The following is a 21,085-nucleotide window of genomic DNA, read 5'->3' on the forward strand; positions in this document are numbered from 1 at the left end:
TTCCAGCCTGATACTGGCTAGTGTATCATTTCTATGTAAAATGGAAGTTCTGTTTTTCCCTTACTTGAAACCTACACACTAATAATAATGTTTAATGTAACATAACTTCGTGACCATAGTTAGATTTTTTTTTTCATGCGTCAGCTTCCATGTTTTAAAAAATTAGGACTTTTTTTAGAAACCTTTAAAAATCTCTCCTGATGTTTGATATATAAAAATGAATTTATATGTGTGAATTTCCCCTTGGGATTAAGAGAAAAGCCAAGCAAAATGACACCTTTTATTGGCTAACTAAAAAGATTACAATATGCAAGCTTTCGAGGCAACTCAGGCCCCTTCTTCAGGCAAGATGTAATACAGAAACTGGAGTTCCCTATGTTTATATACACACTCTAGGACAAGAAACAACATTGTTAAATAATAATAATAATAATAATAATAATAATAATAATAATACATTTTATTATATTTAAATGAGAAATTTTAAATGTAAAAAATTAATAGATTCATTCAGGCTAGGGATAATTTAACAAGAGAGAAAATAACAATGTATTGTCAAGATCTCTGGATAAGATAACTGTCCAACAAAGTCTTTTGAAGTTTGTAATGAGTTTTTTCAAAACAATGTGGGTCTGTAGACAGGTTATCTGTTATTCTGAGAGATGTAAACAATCCTCATATCTGGCCATAAACCTCTTGTCTCTGTTCAATCCATGTTGTAAAGTATTAAATTTTAGCATGAGTTTAACTTCCCATTCTTTTCTCTCTTGCTGTGTTTTGAAGTTGCCCATAAGCACTGTGACTTTAAAGTCCTTCTCACAGTGTCAATGGCTGTTGAAGTGGGCCGCCACAGGAACATCTGTGTTGCCATGTTTAATGTGGAACCTGTGTAAATTCATTCTCTGGCGGAGTGTTTGTCCAGTTTCTCCCACATAGAGTGCAGTGTCAGGACATTTCATTCAGAAAATTAGGTAGACTACATTAGATGATCTGCAGGAAAGTGATCCCTTTATGTGATGTTCAAGTCAGCAGTGTGGTATAACTATACGGTCTGTATCATAGATGTGGGCACATGTTTTGCATCTTTTCTGAAGGCATGGAGATGTGCCATTTTCTGTTGGTTCACTTAGAGAGCTTTGGACAATTAGTTGTTGAAGGTTTGGTGGTTGTCTGTATGCCAGGAGGGGAGGTTCAGGAAATACATTTTTCAGTGTTTGGTCATTGTTTAGTATTGGCTAAAGTTCTTTTATAATTTTTTTAAGTGTTTCAAGATGTGGGTTGTAGGAGACAGCAAGGGGGATGCGATCCTTGTTGTCTTTGTTTTTATATTCCAGAAGGTTGTCTCTGGGTATGGCAGTAGCTCTTCTTATTTGAGTGTCAGTTGTTTTGGGGGTGTAACCTTGTCTGATGAAATCTTGTCTGAGCTCCCGCAGTTGTTGATCCCGGTCTGTTGGGTCTGAGCAAATACGATTGTACCGTATTGCTTGGCTATCCCCTTGGGATTAATAAAGTATCTATCTATCTATCTATCTATCTATCTATCTATCTATCTATCTATCTATCTATCTATCTATCTATCTATCTATCTATCTATCTATCTATCTATCTATCTATCTATCTATCTATCTATCTATCTATCTATCTATCTATCTATAAGTATGGGAATGGGCTCAATATGAAAATGCCTCATCCACCTATACATTATCAACTTGCTGTTACAGGTTACAGGTAAAAGAGAAAACATTAAATGAGTATTTTGTTCCAGTTTGTCAATGGTCTTTATATACTAAAGTCAGTAACTTGATTATAATAGTACTGCCAGAATCAACACCACTCTTCAGTCATTGCAGTTAGTCTACATGGTTGTTCAACAACAACTGATTGCACATTTCTGAAGGACTTTGCCAGACTTCAATGTTGTGCTGTGCTCAATTGCCCAGAAATAGAAATCTTATGCAACACACAGATTACATCTAATGAAACAGAATATTGGGCCTTAGTTTATTTATGGATTCAATCTATGAAACATTTTATAAAACCTGTACTTCACAGCAAAGAAATGCAACATTTGACATCAGTCAATCATGGTTTAAGGAGAAAAGTTGTCGAGGGATTTTTTTAATTTTCTACAGCAACTGCTCTAGTTCAGTATCTATGGCTGTCATATTTTTAAAGAATATATGCAGTTATAACATGAATCGAACATGAGTCATGTGTATGAATTTTAAGTTGAATCAAGTCTATGGATTTATTTTTTTAATCACCTAATAGAACACGTGTTACATGAGCACATATACGTTAGCAGGATTTCATTCTACAACCTTTGAAAATGCAGCTACTTTTATTGCTTGGTACAAATATGCCAGGGTTCACTGCCCCATGACGTTTTGTTACTAGGGAAACGCACTTTGAACAGAACACCACAATTAGTTGTTAAATTGGGGGTGTGTAGTTCGAGTATTTTTTTTCATAATCCTAGGAAAAACAAAGACTTTCTAAAACATAGTGGTTACAATATACCAGTTGACTATAGGGCTTACAGATCATACAGCTCAGGAGGAAAACACCAATAATGTTGGGAAATGGATATTTCATCTTATTATAGCTAATAAACCATGTTAGCTTTTTTAAACATAAACAAACTGACTGAACTGAATGGTCTACACCTGTGTGCAAAATCTCTTGTGGTTTTTTATTTTACTGAATTAGAATAAGTAGGTTAGGAATAACAGACACATATTTCTTTTTCTAATGAATATAAACTTCTGCGAGAAAATGCCACCTAGCAAGCGGAAGATTTAGCAGGCAGTGTGGAGTAGTGATTAAGACAGCAGGGTTTAATCCAAATGCTTGCTGATTCATTTCCAACTTCTCACACACTATGTGATCTTAATCTGCCAGTAATGAATGGTGATCTCAAACATTGCTTTGGAACCAATATCAGTCCAATATAAAGACAGTGTTACGCTTTTGATCAATTCAGTAAGCAGCATAGTCCATTACAAGGTCAAAGAGACTATCTCGGTAGCACTGAGTGCAATGTAGAAATGAAACATTGGCCAGGATTACTGTCCAAGCACACACACACACAGTTCATAGTTGCCAGACTATATGCAAAATGCACACTTTTTTAAAATCCTTTTGATGGATTCATTCTCAATATATGAAACTAATAAAAGATAAAGGATGTTAATGAATTTTTGATCTGGTGAAAACTGCTGCAAAATTTAATAAAGATTCCTTTTATTTTTTTCCTATACAAGACAAACCAGTGCAAGGTTCTGGGCACAGTAAATGCAATAGGCACAAGGCAGTCATTAACCCTGAACCAAGACATCAGGCTATTAAAGGATGTACTTAGTTAACACACCCAAACTTACTTATATGTGTACCATCAGTCTAATCTTCATATTTTTTGGATGTGGGAGGAAATGGAAAATCCCACAAGCATGTTGAGAATCTGCTAATCCACAAAAAGCATGGACTGTGCTTGGGTATAAACCTAGACATCTGGAGTTAAAAGGCAGAAACTCAAGCCATTCATGACCATGCTGCCTTCAAGCCAAAAAAATTCCACAACCTACACCGAGTTAATGTGTTTCTAGAACAGTGCAACTTTTAAAGAGTTTAGTCGCACATCATTGAATATGCTTCGTATGGGCGTATGCTGTATTTGCACACACACTAATATAAACAGCTTAAATTAATTTATATATTTACTTATTTGGCTGACTCCTTTATCTATTTACAACATTTGAGATACAATTTCATTACATATCTTTTTGTTTTTCCTACTGGAGCACAGGCAGGTGAAGTGGTTGCAAAGTGTCAGTAGCAGGATTTGGACCCACAACCTCACGGTCTGAAGTCCAAAGCCTTAACCACTACACCACACTGCCAAGTAAGTATTTACTGTATGTAAAAAATACATTTTTATAGGTAAATACCTTTTTTCCTTTATTTAGAACAAATGGAGATAATTTGATGTGGTTTTCATTTTCTCCAGTCTGCAGTTGAACTATGCTTTTCAAACTTTTAGTCTGATTTGGACTTTAAGTACAACCAATCAATCAACCTCTAGCAACATCATTTTTAAATTTGGGGTGAGAGAGGTTGATGGTGTTACTTCCGACCCATAAAAGGCTGGCATGGTATACCTTGTAAATGTATATCTGATTCACCCATACAGGTATGATGCTGATGTCTGGTGACAATTTCTGGTTATGAAACTTTTTTCCCTTTCAAAATGACATGGATCACAAAAGAGGCTGAAAATGCTGAGCACATTTAAGAACACATTCTTGATGAATACAAAATTTTTAAACGAGCTGTATGTGAGGATTGAATGTTAAAGGAAAAAGAAAAAAATCTGAATGAGATTGTACAGTTCTATACAGTACAATTAAGGTTTCCATGCATCTTCCCAGGCTAGGTCGCTGCAGCCCCACTTAGCTATTTATGAAGCTTCACAAGAAGTGTTTGAAGATTTTTCAGAAGAAGATGATAAAATTCTTGATGTAAGTCCCCTTAAATCATCCAGCAACAACAAGCAAGACTCTTTGCTTTATCAAGGTAAGACAAAAATGCTTCATCAACTGTCATTTATTAACTGTAGGTTACTGTATTATCTTTGAATTTATTCTAAAAATTTTGTATTAAGGGGAAAACTGACTCTTTCCCATGATTTCTTATTGAAGAAGAAGCCCCACTGTACTGTATGCCATTTCGCTATTTATGATACCTTTTTCGTTCAAATTAGCATGATATAGCGTGCACTCTCTATATTACTGAATGTTGATTAGTACAATTTCCAATAAAAAGCTTTAAAGTAAATGTAAGCCATTATGATCTATATGACGTATCTATTTAAATGAACACAAATGTCAATACTCACTCACTCAGCAGGACAACACAACGCAAAGGGAAAAACTGAATTTATTTTAATACAAATTAATGAGACTCTCTGCTCAGTACAAAATCCAACTCATTAATATTTAGAAGACCTTTAAGTCCACATTAAAATGCTGACAGACTACTATAGTTTATCTAAAGAAATTTAAGTCCACTGCACGTTCAAAAAAAGAACATTCGAAAATGAAGAAAAAAATGATAGTTGTCCATTAACTTTTACCAAACACCAAAATTCTGTCTCCTAGGATGGCAGTTACATAGGTACAGTATCTCAGAAAGACATCAAGTGAAGGTTTGTGAGTTCATAATCCAGAAGCCATCTCACCTCTGAACATTACTCTCACATTATTACACCTATTTCTTACTGGCCAGTTCTCATTTAACATTTTGTTTGGCTTTCTTAATGAAAATAATCAGTTAGATAAGATCAGAAGTGGGCACAGATGAGGGACAATGATTGCAAGGACTACATGAGCATATCCTTAATTTATTTACTGTCCCAACCATGAAATCAGCCCTTTCAGAATAAAGGACTCTTAATGAAGCCCTTACTTTAAACATCTAAGACAATTCAAATAACAAAATGATAAAAATAATGAAACCAACTACTAGGTAATTGGTAAAATAAATTCCTGTTTGGAGCTACGTGACACAACTGGCTTATGATGATAGAAGCTGCTCTCTGAAATTTTCTTTTACAGCACATTGAACACATTACTGGGCTCTCTCTGAAAAGTCATGTGTTCTTCTTCGCACTAATAAAGCCACCAATTTATATTTTTCACAACTGGCAAAAGCAGCTCATCTGTAAATCTATCAATGTTTTAAAAAAGGTCTGCCAGTTAGTGTGTTACATCACCATTCTGAGTCATAACACTGATAAAGCAGAGTGAATGACCCTCCACCTTTAGCTCTCTCTTATTATGGCTGCAATTTTACATTTACATTCTCTTAACAGAGGAATGCTGATGGACCTCTACCCTGCAGTTAAGAACTCAGTTCTTAATTGTTATGGCTGCTATAAATACAGTGTGTTGCCTGTACGCACTCTATAAATGTGCATAACAGTGTATAACAGTGCATAAAAACAAAAAGATAAATCAGTGGAGATGGGAGTACACAGAGCATAATGATAAAGATAAATAGAGGAAGGTACTTTAGGAAGTGGTGGCACAATGATCACTGCTTCTGCTTTACATCTTGAGTGATCTGCATTGAATTATCAGTCCGTTTACTCTTCTTTCACTTTCATATTCTTTGTGTGTGTCAGTTTTCTTTGGGTACTTCAGATTCCTTCCAAATCCCCAAATCTCAGACCTGCTTAATCCAGCTCAGAATCACAGGGGGCTGAAGCCTATCTCCACAGCACTGCGAGTAAAGCAACAAACAGTCCTAGATATGGTGTTTGCTCATTGCAGTGCACACACCCACGATCAAACTCACACCACTTTGGAACAAAATGTATTATTATTATAATTCCCAATTAACCTAACCTTTGAAAATGGGAGAAGGGAGAAGCATGTAACTCCACCGAGACATTAACTGTGTATTGGATTTGAGCCTGGGACACAGGATTTGTGAGGCAGCAATGCTGCCCACTGTGTCACCAACATCCCATAGATGTGCATAATAAATGAATTTCCCTTGTGCTGTGGAGTATGAGCTTGCATGAAGACTTGTCCTGGCAAGAAATGGCATTCCATCCATAGCTGATTTTTTGCCAGGATCGGTTTGGTCTTTCCATAACCCTGAAATAGAAAATGCTGATTCAAATGATGAATAGATCAAACTGAAATCAACATTAGAAGTCAGGGTGTATGGTAATATTTCATTTTACACTCCTTTAATTCTAATAACTCTTTTATTTTATAGATAATATTATCTATTCATTGTTAACTTATGCAGTATTTAGTGAGTGTAAGCAATAACAGTATGCGCAATAAGTACCCAGTAAGAACATGCCTGTATGTACCCAGGGAATTATTACTTTGTAAGTACATTGAAAACAGAAGAGTAAAAAACAAAGTTCTAAACCTATCCAGATGAAACATTCCAAGACAGCAACAAGGACTCTCGAGATATGTGATATAAGTTTTCTTTCTGTGATATTGTAATCCAACAAGTCAGCTTTAATCCATTTCATATACACCATATATGGCTTGTTCCCATTCCAATCTGGCCTGGGGTCACATTCTACTTGGGGTATCCAAGGGAGATAATGCAAAAGGTCAGGATTGATTGTGAGAAGTGTGACAGGGAATGCATGCAGAGGGGGGAGTGATAATTGCTCCAATAAGCTTGATGAATGATCTCCTTTCATGTATAACATTTCTTGTATATAATATTTCAGTGTGGTATTGTAAGAACCTATAGAAAATACACATTTTTTGTGTGAATCGAATTTTAAAAATCAAGACGTTGGGCACAGAATCATGCAAATATTTAATCTATTTTCATGTCAATTCATTCATTTACAGGCAACTCTATTCCTTCAGCAATGTGGAAACTGTCTTTAGCTAAGATGCCAGGTAACGCTCACAAGAACAAGCACCCATGCATAACAGACAAAAGGAGAGTTGTCGGATTTAAATATACAGCCCACTTCAGTAAAACTCCTTCTGCGCCTTCCTACTTATCACATAAAACTAACCAGTGAAAAGTGAATTTCATAATTAATAATTAGACATGTGTCTCTTATTGTAGTAGACTTATACTGTAATTGCTCTGGAATTACCATCTTAACTACAGAGTAACTCTGCCCAATTCGAATGTATTTATTTTGTAACACAGTCTGTTACAAAATAAGGATGAGAAATATATATTCACCTTATGTGATTCACATTATGTAGTAAATACATGAAGGCAAGGCATAATTACGCAATGTTATGAAGGTAATTACTGTGCAACTATAGCATATGTATGCTGTAATGAGAGACAATGCAAAGTATTGCTGAGAATTTTCTAATTTGTTCATTTTTCCAAAATAACATATTTCAGTAGAGAGTTATAGGAGCCACAACCTTTCCCAGCAGACCTAAGCACAAGTCATAAGCAACCAAGGATGGGTTTTTACTAATTCAACAAACAACAAACTCACACTCACTTGCAATGCATCCATCTCAAACCCTTCTTAAACTAGTTATTAGGGCAGCATATTCGACAATTGACAGTAATGACCTAACCTAACCTAAACACCCAGAAAATCTCCCATGAACACAAGGAAAATGTTCACATTGCTGAAAGACAGTGACTAAGGCAACGTTTAAGCAAAAAACTCTAATGTTGTGAAGCAGCTGCATCAACCATTGCACCAGCGTGCATCCCTGAAAATCTTTTAAACAATTAAAACATTCTGGAATTGTTCAAATAACTGCTTTCACTATTACATTTGAACATTTTATATCAACAGTGAATTTCAGTCTTAGAAGAACTCATCTGCAAATGTATAAATTTCTCTAAAGCTCTAAAAGCTTGGATTATCAAAGTAGGTGAATGGCATATATCACTGAAGGTGTGGCATCTGAAAAATTGCAATTAAAGGCAAGAAAAGCAAACAAAAAGGGTGAATTGTAAGTGATTTACTGTGAAAGCTAACATCAGTGTGGGCACTGAGAGCACTTGATGTTAATTGTACAAGACCTCATTATAAACCTCATTTAGTTATTTATTATTTAAATTCTCACTTATTTATTTCAAGTATGATAACAAAGTCAATTCAAAATTCTTTGATCTGCGGCACACAGATCAACTTATGTGAGTTTGTAATGAAAGAACATATAATTTCTTATAGCCCTTGCTGCATTATATTATACGCTAAAATAGCAAAACAATTTAAAATATTAAGAATATAATGATCTTATATATGCCTGTTTGCATTTGTACTAAATATGTTTTACAACCCCAGCAATTCTTTTAATTCTTCACTTTTGAATTCTTATATATTAAACTCATAATCATGTTTCTCAAATACTGTTTACTGTAACTATAATGTGGCGCAAGCTGACACTCGTGCTCTGCTTTACTGCAATATGAAAATGAAATATCACAGAATTATTTTGTAGTTATCTCTTGTTTGCCAAACTAACAGTAGCTTATGAGCAAATTAACAGAATAAACGTATATTCCAACATGCTGTGTGTAGTGTACACACAGGCATTATAATTTAAACAGTGTTAAATGTCAGTGAGATTACAGCGGCTACTTAAGTCCTTTATTCTTAGGAAGACATAAAATATTTTTTGTAACAAATGTAAAAGGGTATACCTCCTGCTTTACAAGTATATGCATTTAGCAGAACAAGCAGAAGCATGACACATTTAAACCAGAAAATAAACACCTTTCAATGCAATTGTGTAACTTTGTGTTATTGCAACATGAATGTTATGCACCGATCCCTCAGCTTGCTGTCTCTTACCATGTGTGTGCCACTGTGAAACGCCTTTGCTTCTGGATGTTGTTGTTGAGTAGCATCCTACGTAGAAGCCTAGGGGAGTTTCTTGGAGAAATAGTCGGGGATAGCCTAGGTGAGATGGAAGGAGACTTTCGGGTTGCCCGTGGCTTTTCATGTTGCAGCAGGTTCTCCCTTAGAATCTTAACTAAGTCTTCATTCAGTCCTGCATGTTCGTGCGATTGCTTTTCCACTGCAGGCACAGAGAGAGTGTCTGGGCTTGTTCCTTGCTGAGCCATGGATTTCTGAGACTTTATTGAAAAAAAAAGTCTGCCACTGCTGCTTAGTTATGTTTCAGAAAAAAAAATAATTTTATCTAAAAATCAAATTAAAAAATAGAGGTGAGAAATAATTTGTAAATCCCAGTTTACAGCTCCGGCTGTTTCATGTAGCTGCCTGAAAACCCATCTAAAGATAATGATCCTTAGGAAAACAAGCAAACTCCGCCAGGAAAGCAGCTAACATTATCACTCCTCCTCTTCTGTAGCATAGCTACTAAGGCTCCAGGAATAAAAACAGAAGAAAAAGCTTGCTTGTCATCTGTTCCGTCAAGCAGCTGCCCTAGAATCACATTAGTTATTGAACAAACCCCTGCCACTGTCAGTACATTTAGGCTGCCAGTTGAAAATAGATTACAGCTAATAAGCTGAGGCTGGTGAATGACTACTAGTTGCACACGTAAAAAGTGCAAGTGGGAGGGATCATTGTGCCGACACTAACTAAGCTTTCAGGCTATTTGATTTCCGGATCTCCTGTTTCAAACTCACAGCAAAGGCTTTTGCTGACCTCAGTAAGATGAATGTTGGAGAGAGGTCTGCTGCCCCTCTCAGATAATATTTTGCTCACCTAGGATTAAGTGTTGTTTATGTATCTGTCATGAAACCAGCCACATATAATAAAACAAATGTATCCAGATGGTAGCTAAAAGCCTCCTTCCACTTTTATATACAGTATTTAAGTAAACATTGCAACTATTTTAATGTACAGAACCACAATGAGTTATGAAATTTTAATAAATAGAGTACAGCATAAATTTCATGACAGCCTCCAACATTGTATACGAACTGCAAAAGACTAATTATAGATAGGTAGATGGCATATTTTTGTCTAGATGCCAAGTAAGGTCAAGCACTACAGGTCACAGAGGAATGGAAAATAAATGTAGTACAGAAAGAGGGTTGTAAAACATATGTTTATCGAGAGCACTGTAGAAGTAATTCATCCAAGGGAAAGTAGGAAAAGGGCAACAGGAGATGTTAAACTTAACAGAGGTTTCCTAGTCTGACAGGTGACAGCATGGGAAGTCTCTACTACAGAATCCTGGCCCATTGTCATGCCTCATGGTTATTAAGCTACTGGGGTGTGGCCTACACCTTTAAGTATGTACTGGGGTGCAGGGAGAGGAGTTAGTGGAGGATTATCTAAGCAGTTGGTAGTTTGAAGTGCTGTTGGGGATGGCCCAAGAAGTTGTCCCTGGCTGGTTCTCCTGACTAGACATCTAGAGACTGTCAAGAGGTTAGCAGATTGATAAGATCAGGGGATCACAAAGAGTGCAAAAGTACACAAGCTGGGAGTGCTGTATTGTGGTACTTATAGTCTTCAGATGGACATTTAGATAGTTAGGAGAGGAATTGTCCCGTGTAGTAAATATGCAGATACATACAGACATTGTTTCTTTTTTTGCTTTAGAATGGGTCACTCTCCTTCCTCAACCCTGCCTTGGTGATCTTTTTTTTTTTTGTTAAAAGAGATACCCCATTTGTAGATTTTGGGCTCCCCATGAAATATACAGTAAATCATGTCTTTTACTCAGTGCTGATAAAATACTACACTACTGCCCGCTACACTCTCATAATGGATAATTAGTGTATGAGAAATGCATCAATGGATCCTCATTTGATATTTTGCCTTTCTTTGTGAGTGCTACCAAAAAGTGTTTAGTGAAGCTTAACTAAAACATACAGGTAGGCTGTGTGACCCACCGTAACTCACATCACCTGCCTGCCAAGTTACATATGGAGAAACTTGTAATATATTTTAACCTCCTGAGGGTCCCAATGGGTTAAAGCCGATGTGACCAGACGTCCTTAATCCCAGCAACAGTCTCCAGTTTCTTCTGGAGAATTCTCAGGCAAGGTCAGGCCTCCTCAGTGACATGATCTCATCTCTCTCCTGTGTGTCCTGGGTCTGCAGCTGAGTGTAAGTAAAGGTGTCTGCAAAATGTGTTTTATTTAGCCTGTGTGAAAAAGTGGAAACGTAAAAGGTAATTACAGATTATACATTACCAAACTTTATTGCTGATAACTTTTGGCATTTAGTACATAGCCATTGCTAGTACTAGTAAACATCTTTGTATACAATATTCTTTGTTTTTCTTTCTGGTGTAAAGCATCCCAAATTGCGATAAATAACACCAGAGACAGTATGGGCACATCTGGGGTTACAGAAATTATGAGAGAATTGCTTTATTATGAGTAGAAATAAGACCCTGCTAGCTCATCACACCAACATCACATCCTTGGTAGTGATGTTTCTCTGTGGATTGATCATACTTTTCACTCTGACCCCAAGTCAGCTCCTGGGAGGGTGGGGATGGAGGTCAAAAACTTAACCTTATGGTGAGAAGTGCCTGTGTGCCAGATTTCAAGTCTGTGGCTGGAAAAGCAAAGCTGTTCAAACAATCAAACACCCGGATTTTGCTTTTTAGATACAGAGATAACATTTTGAAATCCTCTTTATTCTTAAGCTCACCAGCATGCTATGCAGTATGGTGAACAAACATGCAACACAGGGCCATAGTAAGACCAATCTGAATGAGTGACATTTTGCTTCTCAGTGGGGAGAGCCAGTTGGAGACGTGTGCCACTACCCATGATAGTTATCAATGCTGCAGCGTAGAATTCAATGTCAATTGTAGTTCAGCAAATACACCAGACAGATTAAAATATAAAACATTAATTAAAACAACTCGTAATTTCAGCTGTAACCACAGACAAAGTGCATCATACATGGACTGATAACATGTGACATCACAACAGTACCTCTTTAGAACCTCCTTCTGTAAATTACTTAGTAACTACAGTATTTTGATGTCTAATTTTAATTCTTGGAGCAGTAAAGATACACAGTATATTGAAAAGGTCCAAATGACAGAAGCAGTATAACTGTGATAAAACCCCAACCCATCCAATTTTTACTTACAATCCCTACCACTCAAATGCACAGGAATTTGAGCACCTGAGTAAGCACTAAACATTTCATCCATCCGCAACAACCAATGGTGCTCATAAAATAACGAAGCAAACAGGTTGCTTCTCCTTTATGTGAGCATCGACTAAATTTAGTCCTCCATTCTGTCCTGCAATTGTGAGTGAGGTCTCTCTCAATGATAAGTGGCACGAGCTGGACTTATACTCACTGTGCATGGCTCATCTGTAGTGCACAGAAAAAGTCTTCATAACTGCATGTGAATTCTCATACAAAACATATGAGAGCACTAAATGTTATAGCATGTATAATGGCAGAACACTTGGCATGAATTCCAGTATTTGGTCTTAGAGTTGGGTTTTTGGACACACTTAAGTATCAGTGCAGGTATTTCATCCTTTAGAAATGTTCAGCCCTCTGTATGCCTCCTCACTTCTGTTCCAGTTTCATTTTTGCCACTACTATTTTCTTATATCCTATAGTGGCCACGTAGCTTCTATTTATTAAACTGAGAATGAACAATTTCTTTCTGCAAAAGTGCCCATGTGTTGAATTATAAATCACATACTGAAACCTCATAATGTGACCTAGCTTGTTTTTTTTTTTTTTCAAAAAAAGAGAAAAAGAAAATTTATTCAAACTGTTAGATTACGGGTGGCGCAGTGGTAGCGCTGCTGCCTCGCAGTTAGGAGACCCGGGTTCGCTTCCCGGGTCCTCCCTGCGTGGAGTTTGCATGTTCTCCCCGTGTCTGTGTGAGTTTCCTCCTGTGCTACGGTTTCCTCCCACAGTCCAAAGACATGCAGGTTAGGTGCATTGGTGATCCTAAATTGTCCCTAGTGGGTGTGTGTGTGCCCTGTGGTGGGCTGGCACCCTGCTCGGGGTTTGTTTCCTGCCTTGCGCCCTGTGTTGCCTGGGATTGGCTCCAGCGGACCCCTGTGGTTAGGATATAGAGGGTTGGAAAATGGATGGATGTTAGATTACTTACATTTTTCAATATTTCTAAAAAATACGAAAATGTTTGAATTAGTGTAAACCAACCTAAATTCTGTCTGTTCATCAGAAATGTAACAATTTCCTTCATGAGGTAAAATCACATATTAAACACGAATAGTTGCATTAAATATTTGAAATATTAAAATGTGTGCTTCACTTTAAATGTTTAAAGTGCAATTTAAATTTCTAATTTTGCATCCTCCGATAGTAATTGATCAAAAATAAAAAACACAATATTCATTATCACTGAGCTTCAGACAGTCTAAAATGATACCCAATGCTTTTGCTTAAAATTTTTCTTTTTAAACTTCTGCCAGTGGCTGTGTAGACGGCTAGGGTCACTGGTCAAGAATCAAATATCAAAAATATTATTATATTTGTGATCAGCAACCTCTACATAGCTTAAGTTAAGTTTTGTGAAAAGGAGTAACTTTGATCTCTCATATCCCATTAGTTAGTGAACCCCTGGGGTCAGCTTATGTGACACGCACAACCCCAAATTCTTCTGATCATTTTTGCTGAAGACATTTATTGGTTTACTCTTTATTACAAGATATGGTCCAAAAATGGCCTGGAAATTAAGAGTTTTAAGGGTCTAGAGTGTCAAAAATTGTGGTGAACCCAAAAAAGCTCACCCTCTTATCATAATTAGACGTCAATGTGTAATATGTGGCAGTTTTCTCATACCGAGTGTATCAGGGGGTGCCACACCAAAAAAACTTGAAGTAATTCCTGTGAACACAAAAATGTGTTTTTCAGTTTAATAGAATATTATTATTCAACACATATCATCCCACATGTTGGGCACTGCCACAATTCTCAGCTTAGCAACAAGCAGATAAACATGACATTTTTATGTCTAGATGCCAAGTGTCTTTGGTTAGCAAAATTTTGAAATGGATTACTTACTTCAGGAGGCAAATACGAGGGGTGTTCAATTATAAATAGGAATTTTCATGCTCTGTTCTTATAAATAGTGAAAGGTAGACCTGACTCATTGGACAAACACACACATATATGAACTTGTCGTTAGCAGTGCTAGCTGCTCTTTCCCCTCTTCCTGTCAGTTGTAATCAACACGTCGGTGCAGGAGGTACACAGTAGTGTTGTGCAGCGCATTATTATTCAATTTTTGACAAATGAAGAAGTCATTCCATCTCAGATTTATTCGAGACTTAAACAACAGTTTGGGAATAAGCGCATCTCTCTCTCAGTCTACAGTGTATGATTGGTGCAAGTCATTCAGAGGGTGACTATCATTTGGGATAATGCATCTACTTCAAAATAACACTAATAATGATAACAAAAGTAATGCTAATGCAGCATGAATTAATTTTGTTAATAATAATACTACCAATTACAACGGTAATGCAAGATAAGTTACGTAATCGTTTAACTTCCTGGCTCTTTTTAGTAAGCCGCAGTTTGTTCCCAGGATTGCTTTCACAGAACTCTATTTAAGCTCTTTGACATACCTGTTATACTCTTTGTGTGATCAATTGTAAAATGGGGATTTCTGTCTCGATAACCAATAAGGCAGGTTTCAATGAGCAGACACTGGAGCCTTTTATTCTTTGACATTCATGCTTGAGAATATCCAGTGCCCATAGTTTAAGAATGGTATAGCAGCAAACTACTAATGAACTTTCAAGACAGAGGAGCAGTGGGTTGCAGCATTAATGCACAGTTTTTCTAGGTTTCATACCTTGGGTTAAATCTAAATTCACAGATCAAGTGTATCAGAAAAAAGGTTGACTAATAATGGAATCCAATTACAAGCAAGAATTGGCTTCTGATTAAGAGATTGGTTACACTGCAGCCCTTCATGGACTGAGATTTATAGTACATTATGCTTGTTAAATAAAACAAATTGCCTTTTTCCTTTACATAAAATAGCTGAGACCAGAACCACACTAAGATAAGTGCAAAGTATTTGTTTTATCATTTGAATCTGGGACTGTACCCAAGCTACACCCTATTGTTGCTCATTTCAACCACATTCTCAAGGAAAGTAAAATATTTTCCTCAACTTGGCTCATTTGTGCTATAAACTTGTGACATTTTCTTTTACTACTTTCATTGGTCTGTCTTGAGTTCCTTTCTATGTTACTCTTATTAGGTTTATAATGTACCCAAGAATTACCTCTCACTGTGAAAGATGACACATAAACTAAACATTGATTGATTGATTGATTGATGTAAAATGCAGAGTGCACTGCTCTTCAAACAAATTGCCTGAAGATACAAATGTTTTATACATCCATCCATCCATCCATTTTCCAACCCGCTGAATCCGAACACAGGGTCACGGGGGTCTGCTGGAGCCAATCCCAGCCAACACAGGGCACAAGGCAGGAATCAATCCCGGGCAGGGTGCCAACCCACCGCAGGACACACACAAACGCACCCACACACCAAGCACACACTAGGGCCAATTTAGAATCGCCAATCCACCTAACCTGCATGTCTTTGGACTGTGGGAGGAAACCGGAGCGCCCGGAGGAAACCCACGCAGACACGGGGAGAACATGCAAACTCCACGCAGGGAGGACCCGGGAAGCGAACCCAGGTCCCCAGGTCTCCCAACTGCGAGGCAGCAGCGCTACCCACTGTGCCACCGTGCCGCCCTGTTTTATACAGGAGAAAGCAAAATGAAGTAAATCATCAAAATAAAGTGAATTCTTGGGGATGTGGGATGACATCCAAAGTGCACAGACTTAGAGAAATCATGCAGACTCCACGTAGAAAATGATCTCAAGAAACATTTTTCTGAATTTATTAGCAAATTTATTAAAGGATATGGTGCATGTAGGACTTTGCAAAATAAGAGCAGAACAGTTAAAATAAGGTAACCACATGAAGAAATAAGCAGACATTTACATTACCTTTTACAGTGAGCACTGTGTGTGAATTAGACAGGTCAAAACAATTACAGGTTGGGGGAAGAAAGTAATGACAGATGTGATATTTTAGAGGAAAGCATGTGGGGAAGCCAATCCTTCTAGTCAGTCTGTGTTTGTAATCTTTTGTTAGTCAGATAGAGCTGGTCAATCTACAGTTGTTCTGGAGCGGTTTAGCAAAGGAAGCTTGTCTTATTTCCAAAGTTTCCAACAAAGGGCTAAGGCTAGGTTAGACTCCCTTTCCAACCTTTCAGATAAGAGGACATGCATTCTCATCTGCATCTTTGTTCTGATTTTTGCTATCTGATTAGACTGCTGGTTCCCTATAATCACCTTGTTATCTTGGTAAAATGCAAACATTTCTACTTCATATATTGTACTGTACATAGTTAAAAATGACCAGAAAACATAAAGTCTGATTTCAAATAATGCAGATACATTCTTTGCATAGTTACACTATATCCATTGCTCCATGCAGCATTTCTTGAAACAGTGCTTTGTTATTTATTTAGCCTTAACACACTCCCGTTAGAAATGGACAAAAGCTTTAGACGTTAACAATCAAAAATCACAAAGGCTAAGAGAATTAACTAAAGAGCTTGCATCACAATGTAAATCATCAAAGCAACATATTCAGAATTCTGGCGTGTAGGCAACAAAAGGAATAATGCCGGAGTGTGCTGTCAAGTTTACCATTTCTCTATATTAAATATTCTATTGTATGTGTACAGCCTCTACTATACATAAACATTCTGAGCATAAACATTAATACTGCTGCCATTCCTTGTTAGTGCAGAACATCAAACAGCAGTTTTAAATGGTACTGTAGGGCATTGTAATTGTGCTCATTGTGTCTCAACTTGAATTTTTTTCCTGTTTGTATGAACATTCCTTCCTGTTTCCAGTACCAACCATGGCAACAAAGTACTCAAATCTGGACTGACACCATGAAGGATATACTTAAGAGGTTTTACAAAAGAACATTTTAATTTGAGTCAGATATCTTACTGACGCCCTAATGGAAGGGGAGGAACATTCAGCCAAGCGAAAGTATTTTCTAAATAAGTGGAACAATATAATAGTGGGTCTTTTGGATTTCTTGTACACCCATAGCAAATATAAAAATGTGAGCCACATAAGTTGGAAAGGTGCAAAATGTAAAATGAAAAAAAAAAACAAACAACATTGGTTATTTCATTTCAGTTCTCCAGTATAAGGTATCATGGCTCAATCAATCAATATTTAGTTTATATTGCACTATTTATCACATGCAGCACTGCAAGATAACACGAAGTAGATAAGACCACAATCTAGTATTTGAAACTTTTCATTATAAAAAAATTACACTAAATAAATGATATAAGCTAAAAGAAAAGACTGTTGTATTAGCAACCCCAGGAAATGTTTGGGAAAAATTGGATATTCAAGCAGAAGCAGAAGAAAGCATTAAACTTTGAAAAAAGAGGGGGTGATTGAATACAGAAAAGTAGCAGCATAATAAATATATTTCTCCTAATTTCCAAATCTATGTTTGTTGGCTTACATTTTCACTCTAAATGGTCCTAGTATGAGTGTGCATTCCTTGCCATAGACTAGTTTGAGGGTAAATCTAAAGTAAAGGAAATTTGAAGATTACTCGGTAACCACAAAGGGTAGAAGCTGATGCAATACAACACATTCACGATGGCTTCTGGGTGGTTCAAACATGCATAACACAGGTCAAATGAACCTGGATGCTGTGCTGCGGGATTGCACTCCATTGTTGAACAACGAGCAGCAGTGGGATTTCTGTTGGGCAGAAGGAGTGAAAACCTGCTGAAATTCACTGAAGGATGTTGGCTTCTGCAGATCAGTGAGCTGTTTGGGTCCCCATCTTGAGTAAACTTTACTGTATGGAATGTGACCAACTTATCATGCACTATGGCATGTGCAAACCCATAGCTGATATCCAAATGTGCAACTACAGCAAACAACATACTCCATTGGTCTTCTCTGATGAAGGCATTTGCCACATCAGTGTAGATTTGTGTCCAAAAAATTGTGGATGACAGATGACCAGATCGAGCTTTGCCAGATACACTTGTTCTTCCCAGTTCAAGCCTTTCTCCCCATTCATAAATGTTCGTTGAGTCATGCTGTTTTCACTTCCGTACTGAGCCACCTGAGCTTTGATGAATTTCAGCAGGTTTCACTCCCTCTTCCCAAAGAAATCTCTCTAATGCGTGTTGTTCAGTAATGGAGCAATCCCACTGTGGAACATTCATGTTCATTTGATCTTGGCTTCAAATGGACTAAGAGCAGAGAGCTGCTCTGTGTGTGTTCAAACTACCCATAAGCCATCGGAAACATTTTACATTCAGTCAGTTTCTATTCATTGTGGTTACCGTGTAATTTTCAAATTGCCTTTACTTTTTTGATTTACTCTCATAATTTACAGGGTACTGCATATAAGGTTTATACATCATTATATGTGCAAAGAGCTCAGTCAAGTTCTTACTTGCACAATTTGTCAAATTCTTACTTGGACAGTTTGTAGCCTACATTCCTGGGGAAGGCTCTGGATTCCTTTTAACTGTAAAATTGGGTTAATTTGGTTCAGCAAATTGAGTTGGAGGAGAAACAACTCCATTTTAGAGAGCAACATAAAGAAAGAGCAACAAGATGTTACAATTAAACTAATCCACAAAGCTAAAAGAAAATTCAACAAGACTTTTGGAGAAAAACTATGGACCTCAAAAAGACCTGCCTCAGATGACCTCAGCTCACTCTAGGTTTATAAGTGTGTTGCATGAACAGTGTTTCCTGAGTACTGATATCGACAGAGTTAAAAGTTCCTAACAGTATTGTCTACCATGATTCTGTATTTAAGAAGTGTCTAGTAAACTTATGCCAGCAGAGGTGAAATGTAGTCAACTTATTTGGTTTGGTTCAAGCGGGGAGCCTCAAATATCAACGGATTACAAGTACGCAACAGAGACCTCCAGTTTCAGAGACAAGAATGCTCTACTGATCAAAAGTGACAGGAAATATGAGTGTTCAGAAATAGCAGCAGCAGGTACTGACACATAAAGCGCCAGCTATTCCTATCTACTTGATTCTCAAAAATGGCCTGTATGATATGCTGCTGCCAGCTTTCCCTGGGTCCAATGCAGCAGATCATCCCCTATAAGAGTTACGTGACTTAGTATTAACCGACAATTAAATTCACTGACAATTAAACTATGTAAATTCAAATAAACATGTTACAAAAAAGATGAATAGCTTGATTAAAGGTTTCAAACCCAACATACAATATAAAACATCCACTTAAAACACAATTCTGATGTAACAAGCTATACTGTGCCAAATTAGAGCTACATTTTTTTTGCTTTAAAATTTTTTCCTTATTGTACATTCCTGCAGTCATACTGTATGTATATTGATGTTGTAAGTCATCTTTAATTGAAGTGTCTACCAAAATAATAATAACAAAGCATTCCAAATTTAGTTTTGACAAATAAAACATTTTAATAAAAGTGTAATAAATATGTTAAAGGAGACCACAAGCATGACTTAAATGTATGCTAATGTCATGACAATCTGCTTTATATCTGACCTTTGAAATCTTTTTAGGAAAACTTCATCATCTTCAACGAATGAAGTCAGAATATTTTGTGTTACTACAATTCAATAACACTTATTTCAGAAAAAATATTATTAGAATGAATTGCATGGTTAAACAGGTTTACATGATAATGCACGGTATAATACCTCAGTTACATAGTTAAACAATTTCGATAATTTAACATTTAATCTCTGTGGAACAAACAAGATGTTGAGACATATACACACCCTCTTTGTTTTTTTAGAGTGCTCTTCATTTAAAATAGACTGGAAAGGTTTGCACCGATTTACTTATACAAAAAATGGTGTAATAGAAAAGCAAATATTTGCAGACATATGGATCTATTTAATTGGCCAATACTACAGACAGCCATAAACTTTGGCTAATGTATAATTGAAATCATGCTAATGAAACATCAAGCTTACTGAAGATATGGCCAGTTAACAATGAAAAGCTTTGACAAAAATTCCAGTGATCACTTTTCCTGCAGAATGCAGCATTTTAGGTGGCCTTCCAATCATTCGGAAAGACTCTCACCTACTCTTCAAGTATCAGACAGCATCATGTGGCACTGATGGATTGCACATTAGGCCTAGCTGAGGAGTTGGTGTATTACCAGTATCAAGCAAAGACAGTGAAACTGGGTTATATTTTGCTATCTGACAGATACTATAAAGCTGAATCATTCCAGGGTGAAAGCACAAAAGTCTCAGCATTGATGTTTTGTTATTATTCCAGTTTTTTTATTGTGCCTGTCATTGTGTATATTAGTAAACTTCTACATGGCTCTATGAAGAGTACTTAGCCATTAATTGTGCTCTGCCTAAGTAACAATTAGCACACACAATCACATTAAAATAGCACTTTACCAAAATAAATAATAATGAGTAAACACTTTACATCACTGCTCATTTAAAATATAGAACAGCACTGCTCTGCTTATATCCTTCAGATATTTGGTGATTTTTAAATTAGTGAAAATATCTTGCTTGTTCTTTTCTATTGAAAAACATGACCATTCTC

The 21,085-nt window shown here is 36.7% G+C and overlaps 1 protein-coding gene across 4 annotated transcripts in view; it reads right to left on the reverse strand.

The window, feature by feature from the left end:
* pde4d (phosphodiesterase 4D, cAMP-specific) overlaps nucleotides 1–21,085 on the reverse strand; it is a 974,428-nt gene that overhangs the window by 686,992 nt on the left and 266,351 nt on the right. The window contains exon 1 of one of the 4 annotated variants that reach the window (XM_051930174.1): nucleotides 9,326–9,988. The exons of 2 other annotated variants lie outside the window; for them this stretch is intronic. In XM_051930174.1, the coding sequence (XP_051786134.1) occupies nucleotides 9,326–9,597 (272 nt within the window). In that variant the 5' untranslated portion in view covers nucleotides 9,598–9,988. Of the gene's footprint in view, nucleotides 1–9,325; nucleotides 9,989–21,085 lie in introns of those variants that run through there. One more of the 4 variants, XM_028805438.2, reaches the window with a different exon arrangement.

The sequence above is a fragment of the Erpetoichthys calabaricus genome, chromosome 7 (genome assembly GCF_900747795.2).
Source record: "Erpetoichthys calabaricus chromosome 7, fErpCal1.3, whole genome shotgun sequence".
NCBI classification, from domain to species: Eukaryota; Metazoa; Chordata; class Cladistia; order Polypteriformes; family Polypteridae; genus Erpetoichthys; species Erpetoichthys calabaricus.